Source organism: Strigops habroptila, chromosome 6, assembly GCF_004027225.2.
Source record: "Strigops habroptila isolate Jane chromosome 6, bStrHab1.2.pri, whole genome shotgun sequence".
NCBI lineage: Eukaryota > Metazoa > Chordata > Aves > Psittaciformes > Psittacidae > Strigops > Strigops habroptila.
In genome coordinates this window covers 15,935,257-15,961,385 of record NC_044282.2, presented here as the reverse complement: position 1 = coordinate 15,961,385, position 26,129 = coordinate 15,935,257, and the positions used below count along the sequence as shown (strand labels likewise).

General features: G+C 45.9%; 1 protein-coding gene across 5 annotated transcripts in view; it reads right to left on the bottom strand.

The window, feature by feature from the left end:
- The window catches only part of SCML4 (Scm polycomb group protein like 4), an 80,947-nt gene extending 55,047 nt beyond the window's left edge, over positions 1 to 25,900 (bottom strand). For 2 of the 5 annotated variants that reach the window (XR_003992002.1, XR_003992003.1), the window contains exons 1-3: positions 25,348 to 25,823; positions 24,570 to 24,730; positions 484 to 695 (exon numbers count right to left, since the gene is read on the bottom strand). Coding sequence is in view for 3 of the 5 variants with exons in the window: in XM_030490543.1 (XP_030346403.1) it covers positions 484 to 684 (201 nt within the window). In the remaining 2 variants the exon portion in view is untranslated. Of the gene's footprint in view, positions 1 to 483; positions 696 to 24,569; positions 24,731 to 25,013; positions 25,192 to 25,347 lie in introns of those variants that run through there. The other 3 variants (XM_030490543.1, XM_030490541.1, XM_030490542.1) reach the window with 3 other exon arrangements.
- Positions 25,901 to 26,129: the final 229 nt, after the last annotated feature.

The following is a 26,129-nucleotide window of genomic DNA, read 5'->3' as shown; positions in this document are numbered from 1 at the left end:
TGAGGAGACAAATAATCAAAACTACCTTTTCCCTCAGTAAGTGAAATCTCCCTACATTCTAAAATGTCCCTTTTTTTCTGAGATTAATTTTCTGTTTTTATTCCCCCTCCCACATATTCCTTTCCTTTTTCCTTTCATTTTGTTTCATTTCTAACCACTGTTAGTGACAGAGAAGAAAAAAAGTGATAAATGAGAAAGAAACTCTTTGCAGAAGGTGTGCAGCCATCTCACACAACACTGTGAGAGACAGGTTATTTTCAAATAATACAAATTAAAATAACTGTACACTTTACAAAAATAGATTCCCTCTATTTTTTACCAGCTCAGGGAGAAGAGAAACCAGCTTTTATGGTTTTTTTTGCATTGCTTTTTCTAGCGCTTCCACAACTTTCCCTCCATGCCTGCATTTCACCTGAAACTCTAAGAGAAAATGTGTTAAAACCAGCAGGAGGTGGAGAAGGAGTGTGAAAACCATGTACTTACCTTGTACCCAGGCTTCCTCCCTCTCTTCTTTGGGATCTTCACGACTGGCAAAGCAGCGGCCGGTGCAGAGTAGAGGTTGTGAACAGCCACTTTGATGGGTGCTGGCTGGAGTGGGGGCCGCCCTCGCTTTCTCCCCGCCATTCGGGGGGACTGCATCTCCCCTGGGGCCAGGCTGGCGGGCAGGCACGGCAGGTGGCTCATCTGCCCCGGGGCTGCCCAGCAACCAGAAGAGAGAAGACAAAAAAGGAAGAAAAGAAAAGAAAATTTTACCTATTTTTTACTTTAGGTTTTTCATATGAAGGTAGTTTTCGTATGCTGTCTTTTTCCATGTTAATCATTGATCATAAAGCAGCAAGAAGTACACCTGGGTGGGATTCACCTGGCCACAGCTGGCTTAGCTTCTCCAAATCAGGACAAACACCTTGTCATGCCCACTTGCCTCTGCTGACTGCCAATACTGTACAGGGAGCTGGCTCAGGTCCCTATTGTCAATGTCTAATTGGTGAATCCCACGACAGCCACCTTAACCCTGCATCCCGCAGATAAGTGTGATGAAGGCGTAAGCTTGCACCCATCAGTCAGTTCCTCCTTTCAGAGCGGGTTTGGAGTACATGACCTCCTGAGGTTCCCGTTAACCTGATTTTTTCCCAAATTCTGTGGTTCTGCAAATCCTTCCTCACCTCAGAAGTGCTACTGATACCAAAACAGACTTCCATCCATTTCATATGCAGCACTCCTGAGTAGGGTGGCTGAACTGGACCACGAGGCTGCCGGCACAAGGTAGCTGCATTAGAGGAGAATTGCCAAACACTTACTCTCTGCAATTTTATAACAGCTGTTACCATGCATGTTAGTAGTGGGCTTTTGGATGTACTCCATCAAAAGCTGTTATTTCACCACAACTCCATGCAGCTGATGAAGTTGAGCAGGGGTAATGGAGTGGAATCTGGTCCATTTTCCTCTGACCAGATTTTAATAAAGAAAACAAATATGCAACCATACACAGAGTACCAAGGGAATATACTGCATTCTTCACAGCTTCTGGCAAGGGTCACATGCTAACAGAGGTCAATTTAAAAATAAGAAACTAACCTGCTGAAATACATTTCCAAATGTTAGTTCATCCAGGCATCTGCTTTCCTGCACGTGGGCAGAATACCAGCCCCAGTCCTGCCTGCATACATTGTTAGACATGAGGGTCTAAGCAATCCTCATGTTTTTATGATTAGCCTTGCAACGGCTGACATTTTCAATTTCATGCTCCCTCAGGCCAGTGATAATGGAAGACTCTCTGTTTTTACACAGCAGACTCATAGCCTTCTCAGCTTCAGAGAAAAGCTTAAAGATGTGGTCCAAGAGCATCCTCTAAGCTTAAAAAAACACGAAGCAAGTAGAGGTTTGTTTATTATTACAAACAGCCTACATTTTTTTTACAAAATCTACAAACTATAAAATCTACGAATTTCTCACTACACTTCAAATCTCACAATTTCAGAACCCAGTGTGATCAGACTGATCAGAGCTGACATTGCTGGGAATGAAATTGAGGTTGCTCACCCACATACTGGGAAGGGTACCACTTGATAAGGGCTTCTGGTGACAAGCTCCTGCAGCTGGGAGCTCCTCTGCTTCACAGTAAATATGTTTTGCCTGGTTAAAACTTTGTAAACATGACTAACTAACAAGCATCTCACTTCTCTGGTCTTACCCATAGCCCAACATCAGCTGCCTAAAACTCTCATGCAAACACTGAATGTCTAACATCAGACCGGAGCAAACCTGCAGTGCCTAATCTACCCCATTGTCCACGGCCACCATGGTTGCACTCTCCAGGCATGCTCAGCCAGCTCAGGAATCACCTGAGGGCTCTGATTTTTATCAAATAAAAGTCTCATGTGGCTGAGGGTATACTTTCAGGGTTAAAATCATCAGGCTTGCCACAGCAGGAGTCAAATGGAAAGGCTCTGTCTACCCTAATCATCACTGCTTCCTTTCTGTCTTCAGCAGTGTGCATTTTCCTCCCCACAGTGCTTTCTGAGGGACACCCTCGGTGTCTCTTCCACCTCTCAAGACAAAACATCCCCAGGACATTATATTACAGGCTGGCTGCAGGCAGGGAGTTCATCAGGGAAGGGAAATGCAAGGATTACACTGGAATTGGCACAAAACCCCACTATGACAGCCCAGTGCTTCAGGCTTTGCATTTTGGTCTGCTTTAAACAAAGCCTGGCAACACAAACTTTTGCAGAGGAGCTTGGCAGAGGCCAGGGAAGACAATCCCAGCCCAGGTTTGCTCACTGCCTGAGGAAGAGCAGTGGTTCCTATGGAGGGGCCACAGGTGGCCATGAGGCTGTGAGACAGAGGGTATGAACCTGCATTGAACACCACACTGCGTTGCGTTTATTGTATTGATGGTAAATATAGCTGGTGGTACCTCAGAAACTCTGAGAGTTAACAGCTCCCAAATCAAAAGAGCTGCTGACCTAGAGCACTTCTTTGACTGAAGTGTTGCTTTCTTTTGCAACTGTTGAAGTCTTAAACACATGGTGGTCAGAAAACAAACTAAGTATTAGCAAATACTTTTTTTTGTCTTCTCTCTCTGGTCTCTACACTTGTGCTTTGGCAAAACCTCTTAAAACTCCTTGCCACATTTGCTGACATACAAGACTCAACTGGACTGTGCACAAAATGATCTCAGTGTAACATATTTGAATTGATTCAGCAAAGACAAGAAGTCAACTGAAGCAGACAAGCTGTTGTTATTAAACTTCATTACAAGCCCAACCATGACTTGATTTCTTGTATGCTAAGGAAAATGGAGAAATGGAGAATGTCTTTGGCGGCTGTGTTATGCTGCTGCAGATGCTGAAAGACAAATGTGCTCCCCAGCAGTGAGGGAAGGCAGCAGACAAGCAAAAATTGCCTCTGTGTAACAGTGAGAAGTGACAGCACAACCTCCTCTTACAGCCAGGAGAAAGCTCTTGGCAGGCTGGAAAAACACTCCGACAAATTACAGGTTGGTCGGAGAAGCCAGAGGGACACAAGGGCTTGTCTGACTGCTCCGAACAACATCAGGGTGTTACCTTGAAAGGACTTGTCATTTGCTGAGGTGGGTATCTCCAGAGAGGAGCCTCCAACACCGGAGCAAGGGGAAACACCGCATCCCGGAGCCTCAGTTCTGAGCAGCGAGAGCCACCAAGGGAGCCTCAAGCCCTTGCCAGGCCTTGCCCAGGAGCTGCAGCTCTGCTGATGTGAGCAGGGACTCACAGAGGGCGGTGCCAGGAGGGACCACGGCAGATTTGGTGACCTCCTATGATGGAGCTACAGAACCAATGGATGGGGCAAAGCAGTTGATGTCATTTACCTGGACTTGTGCAAAGCATTCGACACTGTCCCGCACGACATCCTTGTCTCTAAACTGGAGAGACATCAATTTGATGGATGGACCATTCAGTGGATAAAGAATTGGCTGGATGGCCGCATGCAAAGAGTTGTGGTCAACGGCTCGATGTCCAGTTGGAAACCTGCAACGAGTGGTGTCCCTCAGGGATCAGTGTTGGGACCTGTCCTGTTCAACATCTTTGTCGGTGACATGGACAGTGGGATTGAGTGCGCCCTCAGCAAGTTTACCAATGACACCAAGCTGTGTGGTTCAGTTGACACGCTGGAGGGAAGGGATGCCATCCAGAGGGACTTTGACACGCTTGTGAGGTGGGCCAATGCCAACCTCATGAAGTTAAACCAAGCCAAGTGTAAGGTCCTACACCTGGGTTGGGGCAATCCCAGCACAGGTTGGGTGGAGAATTGAGTCAGAACAGTCCTGCGGAGAAGGACTTGGGGGTGTTGGTTGATGAGAAACTGAACATAAGCCAGCAGTGTGCACTCGCAGCCCAGAAACCAACTGTATTCTGGGCTGCACCAAAAGAAGCGTGACCAGCAGGTTGAAGGAAGTGATCCTGCCCCTCTACTCTGCTCTCGTGAGACCCCATCTGGAGTACTGCGTACAGTTCTGGTGTCCTCAACATAAAAAGGACATGGAGCTGTTGGAGCGAGTCCAGAGGAGGGCCACGAGGATGATAAGAGGGCTGGAGCACCTCCCGTATGAAGACAGGCTGAGAAAGTTGGGGCTGTTCAGCCTGGAGAAGAGAAGGCTGCGTGGAGACAGATTTAAGGAAGAAGTTCTTTACTGTGAGGGTGGTGAGGCACTGGAACAGGTTGGCCAAAGAAGTTGTGAATGCTCCATCTCTGGCAATGTTCAAGGCCAGGTTGGACAGTCTCTTGGGTTACATGGTTTAATGTGTGGTATTCCTGCCCAAGGCAGGGGGGTTGGAACTAGATAATCTTAAGGTCCTTTCCAGCCCTAACTATTTTATGATTCTTTGATTCGATGGCTTTCCTGGGGCAACTCTGAACTCTGCCACAGCCTAGGTTTGCCACAGGTCAGCAGCTGGAAAGTTTGGTGGCTTCAAAGCAAGCTAAGAGAATGTGATGCAATTTAAGGACAAATTCAAGGAAGCAAATTACAGGCTACTAACAAAGGCACTGCCTCAGTTCAGGAAATCATAGTAGAACAAATAGCCTGGGAGAGTATTTTGGGAGGGAAATCAGTATACATTTGCCCTGTCCTTGTACTTTTCCTAAGGCACTAGCTTTGGACGACCGAGGATGGTGCAGCTTCAGTCTGACCTGGGTCTACCACTTTCCTATACTTAGTTTAAAAATAACAGCAGGAAACTGCTTTACATTTATGGCCTCTCATCACTTAATGCAGGTCTAGACACAGGGTAACCTTTCCTTACTTGTCTCTCAAACACTGCCATCTGGGCATTTAACTTCCAACCCTGCCTTCCACATTGCCCCATCAGATCCCAAAGAGGAGGCAGCAGGGAGACATTTCCCCACCCTGACACCTGGGTGAGCGCTGCAGGAAGGGTGAAATCTTGTCCCCTCTGGGCACCAGAGGTTTGCTGTGACTTCAGAGGATCCTGAGGAGCACCCTGTGCACAGCAGTCTGCCCCAGGGAATGGCGGGGTGGAGAGAAAAACATGCCCTAGGCCAGTGCTGGTGACCTGTAGGATGTTTCCAACAGCCTGTGCTTTGCGCTGTGCTTGCCCTTCATCATGTTTTGGTGTATATGCTGTACAATTAGCAACACAGCTTAACGTGCTGGCAATTACAGCTGATAGCATAGAGAGCTACAGTACATTTCCTCTCAAGCTGAGTATTTTTGATGGACTGCAAAGATCCGTTCTTAATAAAAATAAATGCCTGCAATAAATGCAGTTTTTAACCTGCGCTCCAGTAACTGCAAGGGCTGAAGGTAAAAATATCACATTAAATTTTATACCAGTAATTCCAGAGGATGATCATTTAAACACACTTTACACCAGGTCTCATGAAAACCTGCGCCTGGACTGGCACAGGGGTGACACATAGGAAGGAACAAGCTATTCATGCCTGAAGCCAAAGGAAGGTGCAAAAGTGCAGTCAAGTAGAAAATGTGCCCGTTTCACAGCAGGTGAAGGAGAATGCCCTTTGCTCCCAGTAAAATCACTGGTCCCAGCTGCAGAAGGACTCTGATAGAGGAGTCCCTGCCCTGCTTGCTCCAACTCTTGACGCTTGCAGAGCTTCATGTTTACCAGATCTACATACTCAACTGCCTATGTGAAAAGATACAAACTCCTTGTAGTCTTGTCTGTCTTTCCTTCAGCTGTTGTTCAGGAAAGCACCCCACTCTGGGGGGTATCATGGTTTAACCCCAGACGGCAGCTAAGTACCGTGCAGCTGCCCGCTCACTCCCTACTCCAACTGATAAAGAGGTACCGGCAGCTTATGAAGGGAAACCAGGACACAGGGGAATATACATTTTTAAATAGGAGGGAGGGGATACTTTTCAGCCAGTAGCAGGACTATTTTCCCATCCTTCTCTGTGCACAGCAGGGCAGCCCTTTGGCTGTAACTGCTCCGAGATGATGGCCTGCAGAAGAGGTGAGCAATAGGAGAAGCATTGCCTGATCTGGAAGCAAATCTTTATACCTGTGTGCTCCTCTTGGGTAGTAATCAGGGACATGAGGCGTTACACATCTCTTCATCATGAATACTAAAGCAGCACCACGTAGTACATGAAAGGTAAGTGTTTAGTGAAGCAGACAGTAGGAGGAATTTTTGCTAATAAAAGCATTGAACCAATATTCTCTGCATGTCTGTATGTGATTGCCTAATGACATTGCATGGAGAGCACCCATCACACCATTGCTCAAAAAAAGGCCAGGATAATTTTCAGCTGTGACATGAAGTGATTTGCAAAGCTCTTCTCTTTTCTTGCCTGTTGCCTTGGGGATTGAAGTGAGAACCAGCCGTTTCTCTGGGGGACTCTCTTGCCCATTTTGACCCCAGGAATAGAATTTCTACATAAAACCCTTGAGACTGCCCAGCCAACAGGATCTGAGTGGAAAGGCCCATATTCCAAAACCAATCCTTAAAGAAACAAACAACACAAATATCTGTGCTAGCTGTGGGAACCACAATAGGATTCGCCCCACCGAATTTCAAACCTCAGTTTGTCCATCACCTCAGTATAGGCCCCCCAGTGATTTTAGATGTAATCTTTCTTACACCCTGTGTCACATCTTCCAAAATGTCTTGGGCACCTCAGGTCATCTCAGGTGCCACTAGACTATTTTAGGCAACCACTCTTAGCTATAGGGAATAATTCAATCATGGATTAAGACACCTAAATGCTTACATTCAAACCCTTACACAGAGGTGTCTCTGTGTACACTAGATATCTGATCTCCCCTGGTATCAGTGAATACGGCTGAAGGTGTGCAGTCATTCAGCTGGCCAAATATAGATGTAGTTCGTGGTGCGCTCAGTGGCTCTAGGGTTCGCTAACTAAGTGCAATTTGATGATCATGGGAGCTTTGTCACTTCCTTGTAGACACCTATATTTGGGTGTCTTAATCCATAGCTAATCCCATTTCTAAAAACTGGGTTTGATTTGTCTGTTTTATATCCAGCATTAGGGTGAGGTTAATCATATTCTATATATATATTTCTTCTGTTTATAAAATAAGCCACTCCCAAGGAGACTGATCCTTAGGTATTCAAGAGAGGCATTTGTGAGTTTTTCCTACATGGAGCAGTGCTACAGTGAAGCAGACACAAGAACTGAATGTGGTTTTGTTCTGGGCTGTAAAAACATGGATTTCTAATGAGCTCTAATCTTCTGTTAAAGCTGGTAGCCGTATATCAGTATCTCCCTGAAGCTCAGCAGAGATTTAACCCTCCTTGATAGAATTGAAAGTAGTAGCAGCACCCAAAAGCACATATACCAGCATCTGTCACTGTGTAGACTCTGCCTGCCTTGTCCTGGAGCCATTGTGTCAGCTGGAGAGACTATGGGATTGGGGGCAAAATGGGAAAGTTTTCCTTCAGTGCCATCATTTTGTGCCTGAGTGATGCACACGTGGTGCATTTTTTAGCCTACTTTCCTGCAGAGTAAGAGTTCATATATTCACAAACTTGTGCTCTCCTTCACTCCTCATATGACTTTTTGACTTATTCACTTGTTTCAAACAGACCTGATGGGGCACAAAAGCAAGGAGTGCAAAGGTTTGCAGGCATGATGGAAACGTGTAAAAGATAGAGACGTGAGACCCTAGTTGTGCTCCCCCAGTTTTGGTCACCTGTCTTATGAAACTGTGAGAACAGAAGACAGACTATAAAAGCGTCGATGCTGGGAAAAACTCTTATCAGACCTGACCCCCTTTCGGATGCCAGAATCAAGCAATTACAGGGCACAAATCTATAGAAAACTCAGTGTTCTTCTCTGCTTGGGAAACTACCTGGGACTGTTCTTTTAACCACTTAGCATTTTAGTTTATCGCCCGATTCATGGGTAGTGAAGGAGGTGCAGAAGCCACTCTGGACATGGTGGGCACACTGCTGCTTGGCTATTTGCATGTCAGGAAATAGCACGTTTCTCTTTGCAGCTAGTTTTTACCTGCTTGTCTCCAGCTGCAGGATGTGCTGGTTACACTGCAGTAGCAATTGCATGGCACTTTGCTAAATAACTTGCCAGAGGATCTAAACCAAGCTGAGTTCAAACAAGAAAACATATTTTTACTCTTTAAAATGTGTCCCAGTGCAGCAGAAACCCAGCAATGTTTCTGCCATGAGTGCTTTGCTGCTGCTCCAGGCTTGTGAGTGGCAGAGCCCCTTGAGAAGGGGTCCTGCAGCAGGCATGCTCTTCAGCTGCGGAGAGCAGGTCCTGCAGAGCTGTGATTGGTATTTTCAGTTGCTGCATTGGGGTGGGAAAGGACTGGGCATCATGCAAGCAGTATCTGGTGCTGGACCGTGCCCTCTTCTCCCATCTCACCTGGGTGCCTTAATGAAGGGGTGGGGAGCTGGTAGGAAATAGCACAGGATTCTTCAAAATCCAGACCAGTAAGTATCGATGGTGTCTGCTCCTTTCCTTGTTACTGAGAGCAAAAGAAAGGAAAAATGGTTCCCAGTGTCATCTTACAGCCTGATTTTTTTTTCTTAGGTTAAATTCAGCAGCAGTGACAGTGCTGTCCTTGAGGAGATGTTCTTTTGAAGGATAGCACCCTGGTGACAGCAGGTAGGGAACTAGCTGCGCAGCCCCTCTCACTCAGGTTTGCTTAATGAGCCAGAAGAACTTGAAAACCCCGGTGAGAATGAGACCCCCAGGAGCAGCCGAGGCCAGCCTTGCCTCCTGATCTTACCTTTCTTCATTTGGCCTGACGTTTTTGTTGCAGACGAGTAGCCTGTGGTGGGGAATTGAGGAAATGAAACTTCACAGAGGGCGAGTGAGCGCAGGCAGAGCACCAAAGGGAAGATGTGAAAAATGGATGCAACGAGGGCACGTGAGTGGCAAGGGTCATTCTGCCTAGGTGGTCGATCCAAATGTGCGCCAAAAAAAGGGACAAAACAAAGGCAATTCCTTCTTTCTCTCTCTCTTATGTAAAGCTAGTAGCACTGCTTCTGGTATTGCAAAGAAACTAGTAGAAAAACAGTGCCTGGACTCAATCCCCCACCTCGATGAGCTGCACGAGAGGGTGACTCTTGAGAGGAGTGACTCTGCAAGAGAAGACTTTTGTAGGTCTTTGCCTCAGACTGTGGTTACCATTTGCAAGACAAGGTCTCAGCAAAACAGCTTGACTCCCTCTCCTCACTAGCCCGAGACCTCTTGCCTCAACATCTGGGTATGCAGAGGTGCCATTTCAGTGTGCTAAAAAAAGCCTCTTAAAATCCCCTGTCCTGAAATCCTGAGGTTGGTAAAATATAACAGGCTGCCGGTGGAGCAGTCCAGGAATCGTGCAAAACTCCCTCTGCGAGCTTGGAGAGGCAGGATGGAGACCTGAGGCCACAGGCTGAGTGTTTTTAGTTTTCTATTTATTTTACAAGTAGTTACACCTGCAGAATTGCAATCTGTGTTTGCCAAGCCTTGCTATCAGCCTACCCCTCCTTCATCTCTTCATGTTCTGTAGCGCATCTGAGAGTCCTCCTCTCAGCGCTGATAGACTGCAAAGTTTCCAAAGGAGATAGGTCCTCTCCCTCATTGCTTCTGCAAGCTATTACTTTCCTGCTCAGGAGGCTGATGAGACCCTGCATCCCATAACAGCATCTGTCTGGGTATAAGGGATGTGTAATGGAAGGCTGCTACCTTTCCAGGCTGCAGTCAGCTGAAGATATGTCCCCCACTTCCCCACCTGCCCTGCCTCTGGCCATCTGTAATCCGGGACCAAGCAACTTTTCCAGTGACTGGGAAGACTTTGTTGTTCTTTGATAGGACAAGGGGGAAATGACAGGACAAGGCAAAATGGCTTTAAGCTGAAAGAGGATAGATTTAGATTAGATATTAGGAAGAAATACCTCACTGTGAGGGCAGTGAGGCGCTGGCACAGATTGTCCAGAGAAGCTGTGGCTGCCCCATCCCTGGCAGTGTTCAAGGACAGGCTGGATGGGGCTTTGAGCAACCTGGTTTAGTGGAAGGTGTCCCTGCCCATGGGATGGGGGGTTGGAACTAAATGAGTTTTAAGGTCACTTCCAACCCAAAACTTTCTATGATTCTAGTTCAGCTTTACTCTTAGGTGGGTCAAAACCAGTTCAGCTAGTGCTATCAAAGGAAATTAAACATTCCCATTAGTTCCCCAGTGCTCCACTGTTAGCCTTTCACAACACATTCTATTCACAAACCATTCTATGATTCTATGGTTCCATGACTGTAATGCAGAACACATAGCTCTTTTCTTCCTGAACTGTCAGACATGATTTCCAACACCAAGATCCTCCAGCCTCAGTTTCCCCAGCTCAAACTCCGAATGCTGGAGATGCAAAGATGCCCAGGATGTCTGTTATTAATGAATTAGATGACACTGGAACAAATCTTTCCATAAATACATGAATGTTTACAGCTCTGATAGGCTTCAACCTGTAAAACTGAGGCTGTGATTCTGAACTAGCAACTAAATTTAAATTGGACTTTGTATTGTAGCAGGTCCTGTTTCACATATTCAGCCAAGAAATTGCTAGTTGAGATGCCCATGTTTCTGATCACACACTTTGCCAGTGTAATTTACAGGTTGCTTTCCAGAAGTCCCCTTCTGCCATTAGCTTTGTTACCAGGGAACTTGCACAGTTAACAAGCTAACCTTCCTTGAACTACAGGCACACAAAGCAATCTTATTTATCTACAACCTTCAGACCAGCAAAGAAAGCACCTACTTCTCTTTTGAATGCAGTTGCTTGCTTTCTTATCTTCTGTGTCTCACGCAGAAGCCAGATGTTTTCATCACCCATAAGCCACAGATCCTTTCTGCTCTCTGTTAAATTTTCAGGGGCAAAGATTTGGAACAAATGAATGTGAAATGAGAAACATTTATATTATGGCCATTTGAGTTCTCCAGCTGAGTCTGTAATTGCCTGATACTCATATTTTTTCCCTCTTGCTCATCTGGCAATACTCTGGCCTCTTCTTTTGTAATTGCTTGCCTTTCCCTCCTTTCCCTGTAGTTTTCTATATTGTTTACGATTATGGGACACCTTCAACCAGTGTCTGCCATAAATGGATAATCCCCACAAATCTGCTAGCTCACTTCAGAGAAGGATGCCCCATCCCTGGAAATATTCACAGTCAGGTTGGAAGGGGCTCTGAGCAACCTGATCTAGTTGAAGATGTTCCTGCTCGTTGCAGAGGGGGTTAGACTACATCACCTCTAAAGGTCCCTTCCAACTCAAACTATTCTATGATTTTAAGGATCCAAATACCTAGATAATTTTCCTATTAGGAAAATTATAAAATAGCTGCTTCCAGTGTTTCTTGAACCAGCTATGCATGGCCCTTCCTGTAGGGGAAAAAAAGCAAAAGAGTTCGACATTTATGTGAAGCAGGAAGAAGGAGCAGGTACCCAGCTGGTCAATATATTCAAGTCAAATGGTGGGAAATGGGCAGGGAGAAGAGGCAATGGCCCCACACTTCTCATTTTTCTAGATCCTATGTGCTCTCTCACCACACAGAATCCCCCTGGGGTGCATTTGGGACAGGAAAAGTTGAGGAGGGATTTCATACACATTTCTGTGGAGGTGATGGAGGAGACTAAATAGAAATAGACCCTGAAACCATCTGGAATTCGCAGAAAGAGTCACTAGCACAGAAACTGAAGTCAAGTTGAAAAACTCCGTCTTCCCCAGATTCAGTGGACCTCCAGCAGTTTAATAAGAAATATGAGTGAACTATATAGTGGAAAAGAGAAAATTGTCATAATGAGCAGCTTGAGGTGGTCTGGTTGTTTTCTGCTGGCATTTATTGCCTCCTGTGCTACTCTAGGCATTTCATTATGGCTTACATACTATCATCCTCAATTACTTTTCCAAATAAGTACATTTTTAACATAGTGACAGCCTGTCCTGAGTACAACCACCATCACTCTCTACCTTTCTTGAGCCCACAATATGGGATAAAGCTTCTGTGCTTCCTTCCTTGCCAAATTATGTCTACTGAATGAAATCACCAGGACTAATGTGCCCTTTTTGGTAAAGGAGCTGGGACACCCCTCTTTCCTGTTAAAATGTGCTCTCCAGGCAGTCTGTGCGCTGAACAAGCAGTCCACTACTTCCCCTATCCCACACAAATTACATCCTAGCAGTGGGACTCAGCAGCCATGTCCAGCCCCCCTGCTCCCGCGAAGCCCATGCTCTGCCTCCTTTTCTTTCACCAGTAATAGCCAGCCACTGACTCTGGGATGATTTCTCTCCAACACCAACACACATGACTGGATTGTGCTTACCAGCTGATATACCTACCACAGATATCTGTCCCAGGAAATAAATGAACCCCCTAAATCTGAAGAAGTGATATTACAAAAGTCAATAGGGAAATATAATTTCTTAGACAGAGGGCAGGAATTTCACACATTTCTCACATAAAGTTATCCTTATTCCTTAGGGACCTGCTACACTTTTATATTAGATTTTGAGAAATAATACTTATAAAAGATTCATCCTTTCTGGCATAAACTGGAGTAGCTCTTATGTTTCTGTCTTTGGAGATTTCAAGGACCACATCTTCTAAAGATGCTCAAAGCTTTCACTTCCACACACAGGAGACATTCAAACCACATTTTAACATTGTAATTGGGCAGCATAAATAAAAGGATATTCATTTAATCATTAAGTTCAGGAACAAGAAAAACATGTGCATCACTTGCTAGAGCTTGCTGTGTTACCCAGGACTGCTTGGGAAATAGACAGTCACCCACTGCCACTGCTTCCCACTCCAGAAGAAAAACTCTGGTGCCCAAGCGACCACTGGGCAGGCTGGCAGAGGTTGGTGGCAGTGTTTTCATGCCACCAGCTGTGACTTTATCCTGGCACACCCCTCTTTGGGAAGGCAAGATCTGGCCGCTCACAAGCTTGCTGTCTGCCTGGGTGCTGGATCTGACTTTAGGGGAGGCTGCAGATGGCTCTCAAAATGCAGAGCGACATATCTGGAATAAAAGCATGCTGGGAAACTGCAAAGTATCCTGGGGCTAAGAATGAACTGCGGGAACATCATGTGGCAAGTTAGCAAGGTGTGACTCACTGTGACTGGGGAGCAAAGCTTTGCTAACGGGATGGTGACTAAAGCATGCAGCACACGAGTAAAGTTTGTCCCTGTTCAATTACATCTGTCATTCATTTTCTAAATAAACATATAGCCTTCACTTTTCAGAGCTGTTTTGATCCATCTCCTCCTCCAACAAACCACCATTTCCCATTTTCTAGATGATTTTTACATTGCGTTTGGCAACAACCCTGTTTTCATCACCTAGAAACTTAATACTCAGAACAAAACTGCTCCAGCTGGCTTGTGTTTCATCGTCTGCATACCTTGGGCAATAGATTTTGCAAAATTGTACTGATTAAATATCTGCTTTCTCTGCTCTTTAAAAAACCACACCCCAGATGAAAGGTCCCATTGAATGGCTTTTCAGTTGGCTTGTGCTTGCAAGTGCCTGTCAGTAGACAGCACACTTCCAAACCAGCTCAGAGGGCAACTAATGGAAAGCTTTCAGGCATGTTATAGAAACTAATTGCAGAGTTTGGCCCCTGTGTAATTCCAGCACTAACTGCTGAGAGCAACACAGAGCACTAGCAGAAGGTGTATACAGTCTTGCAGCCCAGCTTAAGCTTCCAAAACAGCACTCTGTGGGGCCAGAGAAGAGCTCATGCGGTGTACTCACCCCCTGCATACAGTGGGTTTTTTCCCCCACAACACATTGAATTGTTTACTGGTTCTTGAGATGTCATTATTTTCATATTTTCTATGTCTGTATCACAAAATTGGCAAGAGATTTCTAGCAGAGAATGGCAATGTCTTTCATTCCTGGCTGCATTTCTTCTAACTAATTGGGACAACAATTTGAGTAGCTAAGACAAGTCATCACAGCTCTATGGAAATACCTGGGGCTGCCAAGGAAGAAATGTCACCATGCACAGACTGAGGCACACAGCAGCCTGAGCCTGACAACAGCCACTCACCTCATCATATTCTGATTTAGCACAGAAGTTTTCACTCTTGGTGGCAGGCGGGGCTCTGGGAGCCGCTCAGTGTCTGAGGAATCTCCCAGTATGTGAATCACTAGAGAAGACACACACCGTCATGACTGGTGGCATCTGCTGTTCCCCTGGGAAGGGAGACCTGGGCACAGTGAGCACTCAGTGAGAAGCATTCAGGGTGCCTGTGAGCCATGGTCAGGAAGGGGGGTCTGCTCTGCTCCCCTATCCCACAAATCTCCCTAACTCAGAAGCCTTCATAAGCACCTCCATGTCCCAGGCACCTCTCTCCCTTGCAGAATCATCTCAAAATTGTTCAATAAAACATTTTGGCTTTTAATCCCTTTCTTATGCCAGTGAGAAATTACAAGTGACTATAAGACATACAAAATATCTGCAGGTCACAGTTCACTCTGACTGCTCCTGCATAGGGGACGGGAACACTGGACAGAAGTAAGCCTTTTTTTTTTTGTTTGTGTGTGTGACCACATCATTCAGGGGCAGGTTATAAGCTCTTTGGGGCAGAACAGTGATTGAGAAAAATAGTATCTATCTCTTCGTGAAACTTCTGTGAAATTGCAAAGGAAAGAAAACAGCAGATTGAAATGTTCCTTGTATCTCCCAGAAATCCAGGGCAGTCTCCAAATGCCAGTGCATCAGGTGTGTTTCAGATACCCACAGTAGAACAGGCGAAGTGCCACATTGCGAACTTCTCCCTCAGCACCTTTAAGCCCAAAGTCAGATTTACTGTCTTGCTTTGTAATTCCTATGGGATCCAACACCATCAATGTCATCATTATGCCCCAAATTCTTTGTCTGAAGACATTTTCTCCACTTGAAGTTTATCCTACTTTTCTCCCAGGCTTTCTTAGCAACTTTATCATCTCTGAGAGCAGATGATTTTAACTGCTTCATTCAGAGAGATCTTCCATGCTTGTAAGGAGCCTGCAAGGGGCTGTGGCACAGTGTCATCCACAGCGCATGATGAATGAAGCCTCCTGAATATCTGGAGGGATTTCAGAGTTTACTTATTTCATTTTCCTTCCACTTCCCTCTAATTTTTTGTTCCCTTATGGAGCATGCTCTCCTGGTCTTCCCAGCGCATCATTTCTCTCCTGATGCTTTAAAACCCTGATGTTGACCAGCCGAGGCTGCTCTCTCTAGCAATCACTGGGCAGTAGGACCATAGTGTCAAACTTTACACTGTCCCAGAATTAGCATAAGAAATTGGCACACTGACTGCGGTTGTAGGCAAATGTGACCTTTTCAGAGGCTGACTTTATTTATTTATTCTGTTGCCATTTATTTCTCTGTTGCAAAACCAACCAACCAAACAAACAAAAAATCATTAAAAAAAGTAGTGCGGTGTCTCCCAGACTTACTAACAACAATCATTAAAATATCTCTGACTAGCAATACTTCTGAATGGAACAGTAATTAAGGTTGCCATTGCAGCCTGGAACACAGGCTGAGCACAAAGCAAGACCATCGTTTCCAGTTCCAGTTCCTCTGCATTTTCACATAGCTGTTGAACTGCCAGACACGAGTGCCCCCACTGTTAGATGTGCACCCACGTGCTGGCACTGGTGGTAGAAATAACCCAGAGGCAAGCACAGCCCTGTTGGATATATCATGTGTTTCTACAATCTCACCTAACATTTGGGAAAACTGGCTCCTGTGATGTCTAAAACACACAGGTGGGCACTCATGGCAGTTTTCGCCTGCTCTGGCAAGCTCTCCCCTTCTTTGGCCCTGAGGACCATTTCCCTCTTGCACAACCTCCCGCAGGGCTCACTATCAGCTGCACTCGCTGAGTCGAGCCCTGAGTCCCCAAGGACATTTGAATGGGGCTGGACCCTCACATCTTTCACCTCCTGACTCCCTGCCTGCTCTGAAGCCTTCACGCAGGCAGGACGATGGGCTCCTGTGTGCTCATTGCCCCCTCCCATATGTGCCTATACACGAGACCTCTGTATCTGCAGAGCTAAAGATTAATGAGTTCGGGAGAACTCCCCAGCTTCCAGATTAATTGGAATAAATCACCCACCAGAAGCCTCACTCAGTCCTGCTCTCCCCATTTCACAGAGGAGGATGTTCCTGTGTGCCTCCCTCCAGTCTGCACACCCAAACACCCTTTGTTTTCTCCTCAGCGTGGGGCAGCCTCCCGCCTACCCAAGTAAATAAATACCTGCATCACAATGTAGAATTGTTTGTGTTGGAGAAGACCTTTAGGATCATAGAGTCCAACCATTAACCTAGCACTGCCAAGTCCAGCACTAAACATCAGCCCTTCCCTGGACAGACCCTCTTGCTCCACACAATCTAAGCTGACTAAGAGACAAAAGCCCTGGCTGGAGGTTAATGCTAGCTCACCTGAAGAGATCTTTCTTTTCAGCAAGACAAGTAATTGAGTTTCTTTGCCAGCACAGCGCCGTTCCCTGTTGTTGACAGAGACTGCCATTGCTAAGTGTGTGAAAATAATGAGTAAGGATAAAAGATCAATCATAATTTTTGCAATATTGTCTTCCAGTTTAATAACCTCATTTAATTAGAAATTATAGGTAGCAACCATGGCAAGTAAATTTAATACAAGTTCTGAAGCACCTGAGATTACAGGAATTTTACCACCTCTAATATTCTTGTTAATAAAAATGTCTCTGAAGTTGAAGATTTCTCCCAGGAGTCTCCCCCATACTACACAGCTAAAAACTAACCATTCCAGAGGACTGGCATGGGCCACCAACACATCTTCATGTCTGCTGCAGAGTGCCCTGACATGCATCTGAGAAGCAAACACACAAACTTGTGGCCATGCAGTAATGGGGTGAGACATGACTACCCACTCAGATGAGCTGCATGGGGCAAACACCCTGGCACCTAAGCACCTTGCAGCAGCAAAACTGCATTTTTGCAGGTGTGGGTTTTCCCAGATGGCTCTCAGATGAGGGACAATTTTGTTGCTCAGCCCTGAGTCCAGGGTGAGGTGTACTGGGTACTCCACCAGGCTGGTGAGGACATGAGACTGCCTGATGCAGTGCCAGGTAGTGAGCCCATCTCCAGAATCAGACAGAGACTTGGAGATAGCTGTGACTGTGTGGGAAGCAGGCTGAATTAGCCTAATCACTTGATTTTTTCTTTCAGAGCAAATTTACTTTAATCTAGTCAACTGTAAAGAACAGCAGAGCTATCTTTTTTCTGAGTTTCTTTTTAGCATCACCCAAAAAGTCCACATTCTGAGAGGGAAAAATATTTGCAGAGGCTTACCTTCAGTGGCCTAATACAACTACAGCAATCCCATGATGAACAAAACACATTAATGTGTGTCAAATAAACACAATCAAGGAAAAAGCCATAAGTGATAAAGATCCCTGGACAATTAGACCTGCAAGATGCCTCCTGAGCAGCGGAGCAGCAGTGCCATGTGTATCCATGCAAGGGTCAAGATGGCCTTAGAGCTTGCCCTCTTACCACCAGGTTTTTGTTGTTCACCTGCCTGGCTTCTGTCTCTGCTGGCCAATAGGAGAAAGAAGATGCTCAGCACTGAACAGGGCTTTGTGACTGAGTGGGGAGGGCTGGCAAGGAGGACAGCATGGCCAGAGGGCTGGGAGCATCTTTATCACCTCAGTGATCTCCCACAGCCAAGACAGCTGAGGGGACAGCAACTGGTTTGGCTGTCCAGCCCCAGTTCCAGGTCCCGCTGGCAAGCCAAGAGCAAGGCTTCCCATCTTGGCCCCAGGGCAATACATGCACCCAAGCTAATGGAGCAGAGGTCTACAAGAAAGGGCAAGTTCGGATTAAAACACACCTCTCATCACTGCGGCTTGCAGATTTTCTCCCCTATGTCCCACTAAAGCCTGAGGGACTGCAGCCACCTCCAAGTGTGTTCCACCTCAGGTGTGACACAACACCCTACACAAGCAGCACTCTCCCTTCCCACATTTCAAGGAAAACTGATTATCAGCACCAGAGCAGTGTTTTAGTTGCAGAGCATCCTCTTGAATGAATAAACAGCAGTGAGTAATATGTATTTACATACATTACGATCTATTCCCCCATTGGAAGGCGATTTGTGTAGATAAGTTCCATTAATGTTAAAAGGAGTCATTCACATAAATCCTCGGCACATTAATGGCCGACTAGCCTCCTCTGTGTAGTATTTCGTGTTGCTGCATTTAGCGTGCACAATATAAACGTGGCCGACTTAATATGCAAATAAATTCAAGTATTTACTGAGCCATAAGAGACAGTTACTAGGCACATCTCATTCATTGTTTGCAGGGAAATAGATGGAGGCTGCCAGATGAAATCAGGAGATAAATGCTATAAACATTTTTTTGAGGCAACAGGGGAAAGGGTACTGAGTCTCCACATAAACATAAATAATGATCAGAAACAGTTTCTTGAAGGCATCCTCTTTTCTATTTATTTTTACTCTGTGTGCGCATTTACTACACATCTGCACTGAAGCTGTATTTGTTGCACTGCTGTTCCTTGCTGGTGGCACTGGAGTTCCTCCTGTCCCTCAGGGATGGAGCAGGGCTGTGCACAGTCCCTGCTCGCTTGCTCCCCACCTCCTCAGCAGCTGCCCAAGCTGCAGGTAGGGAACGTGCTCACCTTGAAAAGATGGGCCACCCACTGCAATGCCCTCTTTTCCTGGCACCAAAATGGGAGCCCTTCCTTTAACAGCACCTGGCACAAGAAAGGGGACAGAGGCCTTTTGCACTATTTCTTGACATGGATGTTCTCTGGAGAGGCTGCACTGGGCATTTGCAAAACAAGAGCCCTCACCACATCTGTGCTTTTCCAAGGCAGAGGAAAGACACCTGTGGTAAACAGATCTTAAAAATGTACCAGATATGGTATGGCTGAAGCCCTCCTTCATTTCCCTGTGTAAGATTTTTAAGACGCCATGCCAAATGGGTGCATCCTCCACAAGGTGTTACTTCCTAGTGCTAATAAATGAGGTAACACTGATTCACTTGTTTATTCTTTCAGATGGAAAGAAAGGAAAAATTCTGTGTCTCTACTGCACAGTTCAATAAGATGATTTCTATGCATATACATGCTCATGGAAATATGCAGATACATATATCAAAAGGCCTTATCTACCATTAAACTCCATAGCACTCTGATGGGCTGCATCCCTATTGAATGTTGTGGGGCTCTTCCATAGGAGTCACCAACAAACCCCTGAGGTTTTTACAGCACCTCTGTGTGAGCTCTGGGCTGGTGTATCTGCCCAAACTTGAGGGTACAGCAGTGAGGGCAGGCAGGTATGTCCCAGCAGGGCCGGGTGCGAGCTGAGACAGAGCAGCCAGCACCACCACCATGCTTGCCTGGCTGCCTGTCAGAACAGCGCGGGATGGCCAGGCACAGCGGCAGCTCAGCCCCAAACAAAAATGATACAGAGACAAAAAATACCAAACAGTCTCTGTCCCTAATATTGCCCCGTGGGTTTGTCCTCAGCTAAGACCTCAGAGCAACCCTTTCCCCTGTTCCATGACTACTTCCCTCTTTCAAAATCTCTTCTGTCCAAGTACTGTCTCATCACAAGAGAAAGTCTTGAGTTAAAAACTTACCCGTCTGTGGTGTCCTTCCTGGCAGGAAGAAACCATTGAGGACAAATGCTGCTTAGAGGCTTTCAGGTCACCGAGGACTTCTTCTGCATCACAGGGACATGGCAGCTCCCTCCTGCTAGCGGCAGGGGGCTAACACAAACCACCACCAAGAGCCTCTTGCAGACTGCTGCTTGCAAGCCAGCCTGATCAGCTCAGAAGACATCTCAGGGTGGCATCTTCCTCTGGTGAGCTGTTTTGAGAAGACCTTCCTTGTAGGAAATGCTCATCGCAGCATGCTGGTAGCCCTGTTGGCTGTGGGGAAACTGGCTCTCAGGGGTCTACCCAGCAAGGCTTGGTGTGTGGGGACAACATGTCCTGCCATTAAATGTAAATCAGTTTTGAAAGCAAAAGCACTCACAGTCAACTTCTGTATTGAAACCTCAGGTGCATAACACCTGCAAGAAGATAGGGTGAAAGAAGAATGCATCTCATACCTTCACTGCACTTCCAACCAAGTTAAACACACTACATTTTGTGGTACCTCCTTCACACCATTGACACACAAGCAGAAGCATGGAAGGATGGAGGCAAGCATCAGGAAAAGGTATTTACACGACAGAGAGTTAGGGCAGCTCTTGGAGTCCGGTCCCTCAGGAAAAGCCACACACATACACAATGGTCATGTCCAAGAAGCACGTCAAATTGAAATATAGATGATTTTTTATAAATTACTTGTGCTGCTTGAGATCATGGAGGATGTTGTGAGGAATCACCCATCACTGCATGTGCTGTGGGGTAAACTCTTTGCAGCTTTCCCTGGGAAAGCAAGGCTTGCACAGGTACTAGCAGAGGTCTAGCAGCTGAACTGCTGCTGCTCCCCAGCACCCTGGGCCAAGGTGGGAGCTGGGTACGGAGCCAGGCACCACTTCATGTGCAGCACCAGTTCCAAATGTGGAGAAAATTGTGTCCTCACTGGCATGCGTTTGGGGTAGAGCTGCAGGTGGCTTTAGCCAGCTGCCCATCTCCTGAGCGGGGATCCAGAAGCTGCAGCGTGGTGGCAGGAATGCAAATGCTGCCTTCACTTGCCTGCAGCAGGGCAGGGTTAATAGAGGAGCGAGACCTTGGTCTATCCCCTGACCTGCAACAGTGCAGGGCACAATAAAGTGCAGCCCCCTTCCCTCCTGCACAGCTGCCTGAGCACCCAGGGTCCACGTGTGCCATGATGCATACTACTCTGCGAGGAGTATGGTAACCAAAGAATCGAGGGCAGTTTAGGGCACAACCCCGAATGCTGCATTTCAGTCACACCTGTCACAAATCATGCAAATGCTGGGGAATACTCCTGGGAGCCCCACATATATAAACATTGGAAGAAAAAGAGTAGCCCCTGTGAAAGCTTTTGTCAATCTGACATTGCCAATGCCGAGTACACCAGTGTCCATGCATGTGCCAGATAAGAGGAGCAGGAAACCAGAGGTGTATTCCTGTTCTAGCTGCTGACCGGCGACAGAAAGAAAACCCTTTGCATCACACACCCAAACTGAACAGAGCAACAAACTCAAACAGACGGACAGCAAAAGGCTGGCATTTATAGCACCATTTCTCCTGTACAGTGAGAATCACCTTTAAAGATGGGGTCACAGGGTCAGGATAAACTGCAGGGCAACAGCAAACTGTTTAGTTCATGAGGAATTATTCATCCTTCAGCAGAACATAATTACACATCCAGACTCCCTCTGGGCAATTCTTTATTTGGGCCAAATTTATGCTAGTTCCTAAAGGGAGCAGTCAATCTTAACAAACGACTTACAGTTTCATCATCTTTATAAGGCTTTATTAAAAAAAAGAATATCAGAAGTTTAGATCTTTAATTAGTAAATTTTAACCCCACCTTCACTGCACATCACCCTTTCTTTTGTCAGTTCCTTCGTTCTCAGTAGAAAAATCTGGTGCAAAGATGCTAGCTCAGATTATAAATTATTTTCAATTTTATTAGTCAATAGCAAATTTATCCAGTACTTTTAATGCACTTGTTTATCATGATTCTGTTTGACAGAGCAGTGTGTATTCCCCTGACGCATGTTTTAGAATTATTCCTTTTTTTAATATACAGCAAAATAAAGAGAATATTTTGCTTCCTTTGTACAGGAAACCAATTCCTCATGATGCAACTTGTTACAACAGAATTAATACATGTAATTTGTTTATTTCCTTTAAGGTGAGCCTGGAATTTTTTTTTTTTTTTTTTATGCATAAGTAAACCCATTATTGTTCATTCTCACTGCAGGGAGCTGGGTGGTGACCGTCACCTGTTAAATACTGTAGCTGCTCTTAATGGTCAGCTGGAGAACTCAGCTGGGAGTGTTCTATGTAAATAAAGCTGACTCCTCCTTTGCACCATTTTAAAGCTGTAGGGAGAGCAGTAGGGCAGGATTTTAGGGAATAGGGGTATTTTTTTCTTATCGTTGATTTTGGTTTTTCTTATAATGCCACTGAATACGAAAGTGAACTAACATCCCCTGCAGATAACAGGGCTTTGCTGATTTCAGTGTTATCAAGCGTAAACATATTGCTTCATTCCGTTTTTAACAGAAATCATTGCTGTCATATTCTCACCTACTGTTTCCTGAAGGTCTTCCTCATCCAAACCATGCTTTTATGCCTTGTATGTATTTGCCAGGCTTGTGTGGGTTCCCCACTGTTTGCAGGGGGAAAGCAAGCCTTGGTCTCTAGTTTAAAGTACCTCAGGTGTTTTCAAACTAATGCTGGGAATATTGGCTAATACTTATTGATGTGAGTTCAGTCCGCAGCAGGAAAGCAGCCCCTGGTACCTCTGGTCAGAGCCCAGTGAGATGTGGTGACGCTGAGGAATTGGTTCACTCATCCCTTTTCTGCTGTCTACTATGGGGTTCAGGTCAGCTCCCACCACAGCTGGGTGCTGAGGGAGCCTGCGAGGGTGCCAACAGGTCCCAGCATGGCCAGGGATAAGGAGGATGGACGTGTCCCCACAGAGGGCAGCCCATGTCCCTGCAGTGAGCCCCTCGCTTGCGTGCCTCATCCCAGCAAGGCTGGCCTGCCTCCTGTTCCCAGATTGTGAACAGCCAACCATCCCACACCCCGCTTCCTCGCTTCACCCTACAACCTGTGCCCTCTTTTGCTTTTTTCCTTCTTTTCATGTTACCTTAAATTTGAAGGAGGGAAGACATTGGGAGACATCTCTGTAAGGTCACATCTCAGCCTCCTGAAGCTCAGGTGTCACCCTTGTACCATGGTGGGGTGCTCTATGGTGTTTTTCTTTTAAACTTTTTTTTTTTTAAATACGTGTCAAGACTACAGGTTTTTGTATCAAGCACATAGCTAAGGGAATGGCTGAGGGAAAAGCATCCTACTGCAATTTCTTCTTTCTACGCACCATAGTCGCCATCAAGCACCTGTACAGTCATGCGTTCCCAGCAGGTCAGAAACCTCAGAGTAAGGCACTGATTGACCAAGAAAGAAACTTGCCTCTTTCTACCCACTCTTCTCCACAAAACACAGGAAAGCACTCAAGTTCAACATTTTCAATAAAAAAAACAAAAATATCAGAGTTACTGTGCTATACCAACAAAACATTTCTTAAGGTACACTTTCTGCAGACTTTCTGATCTAATTCAGCACATGTACTTTTTCTGTTGGTAGATTCTGTTCCTGACCCTGTTCCACGCTTCATCATTACAAAGCTCATGCCCCTGCTGGCCTTTCTAATCTGAGTAACACGTGCATTGGCTAAATAACTTTTATGGTGGGGCAGAAAGTTTCTGCCTTCTGCAGGCAGGAAATTGGTGTGACATCTGAATTAAAACGTCACCTGCAGCTGGAGGGGACTGGGAGACACCTCATCTAAATAAGATCACAAAACCTGAACTTGCAAACCTCGAAGCCATATCCTCAACTGGTGTCAGACGGGGCTGGACCCAAGGAAGTTACGCTGGTTTGCACCCCCAGTGTGCTCAGCTGTACCAGGGACTGGCAGCACAGTGTGGTGGAGGTTGCTGCAAGTACTCCTAAAGCACAAAGACACTTTTCAGACTCCATTCCTGCTCCCACAAATAACAACATCCCCACACTTTACAAGTATTTGCTACTTAACCCTGCTTTATGTGCTTTACATTTCCCACTGTGCCTTTATTCAATCTGAAAAGCTCTTGGTTTATCCTAGAGCAAAATGTCTTCAGAAGCCTCTTGAAATAAACCAAGGATTAAACAGCAATCTCCCTCGAAGCAGAGAATTCAAACAACTTTGCTTCTTCAGCTTGTCAGATTAACTTTATATTCCTCCAGAAGCCTCACATGCACCAAAACCAAAAGCAACTTCTTTCTGACAGACCTCTGCCATCAGACAAACCCGAGGCAAAGAAATCAATGCTCAGAGCTGTTGACCAGCTATGGAAAGGAAAACGGCGCCCAGATGTCAAAGGCTGAATTACTCACTGAACCACGCCGGGCTTCACCCTCTGTCAGCAGGCGGTGGGCTGCGGGCTGGGGTGGCGTCTGGGCTTGGGGAGCTAGGGAGGCACCGGCAGGGCTAGCCAGGCACCTGCACACATTTCATTCCCGTGATCTGTCTTCTCTCAAAGTTACCTTTAAAACACCTGAAAAGACAAACATAACAGCTCTGCTAAAGTATGCTCCTTGGCATCTCTCATAAGCTAGCTGCTGTTAGTCTTGAAGGAAAAACACAGCATATAAACAGTATCATTTCCTTCAGTTTTCAGATAAGGAGAAAAATTCAACTTAGCATCTGCTTTAAAGGTAAAAGATTATAATTGAACTTATTGCTCTATGAACTATCCAAAACTCAAAATCTCTGATATAAATACTGCCTGTTACAAATATTGTGAAATAACTTGCTTTTAAAATGGAAGATGGCATTACCTGGCAGCAAAAATACCCCTGATTAGATTCAGATTTGGAAAAGCCTGAAGCCGCTCTGCATGCAGAGTGCTCTGTAGTCAGAAGTCTTCATCAACTAGTGCACACATACACACACGCACACTCCCACCACCGTGCAGGCAGCACATGCTGATCTGCTGCCCCTCTCCTCACACAAACTGCTCCCAGGGATAAGGAAAGGTGTGCTTTGGTGAAGAGGGTCTCCAACTAAGGAGCTGCAAAGTTACCATACAGACACGCAGAACAAGAACTGCTCCAACAAGGCTCAATGACAAACATCAGGCAGAGAAGAAGAAGAAGCATGCTTTCCCCTTACCTATTGCTTAGGTTAAAACACTAAGCAGTGTCTTTAGAGAGCCCGGGCACTGGGACCCAAAGGGCAGAGGACTTTCAGCACAGTCACACAGACCCTGGCAAAAGCCATCTTCTCCCTGTCTCTTAGCACAGTGCAAGTCTCCAGCAGCTCAGCTCTCCAGCTGCAAACATCTCATTAGACTAATGCATTCAGCACAGGCAGAAAACTCGATTTACCATAGCTACAGCAATGAATTTCCATTACGATGACAGCTTCAACCACATCATGTCCGGAAAGCAGCCAACCACTGCCTTTTAAAGAACACACACATTTTACACGCAGAAAACGAGGCCTGCGTGTCGGGTTTCCTTTCTCTTCACAGCTACACCAAGAAGAAAAATTGCCATTTCTGTTTATTTCAGGAACGCCGCAAGTTGAAAGGTAAAGGCATTTGGACTCTTCCCTCCCACCCCCAGCACCCTCTCAAAAGCGGCATCTTTCGCAATACCGTGCATTGGGTTGCAATGAGCAGAAGGGGTGTTTGCAACATTTCTGATTTCACTACCCCTCCTCTGTTGCCATGGAAACCGGACTGTAGCATCAGCCCTTTGTCCCGCTCCTGCAGCAGCCCGGCCCGATGCTGAGCTTACATGATGCCACCGGTGGGAAGGACCGGTCACTTCATTTTGGATAATTTACATAGAAATCAGGGGAATAGCGCTTGGGATCTTTTTGCCGGCAACACTAGGTGTGCGTGCACACACGTGTACACAAATACACAGAGTCTGTGAAGTTGGATAATT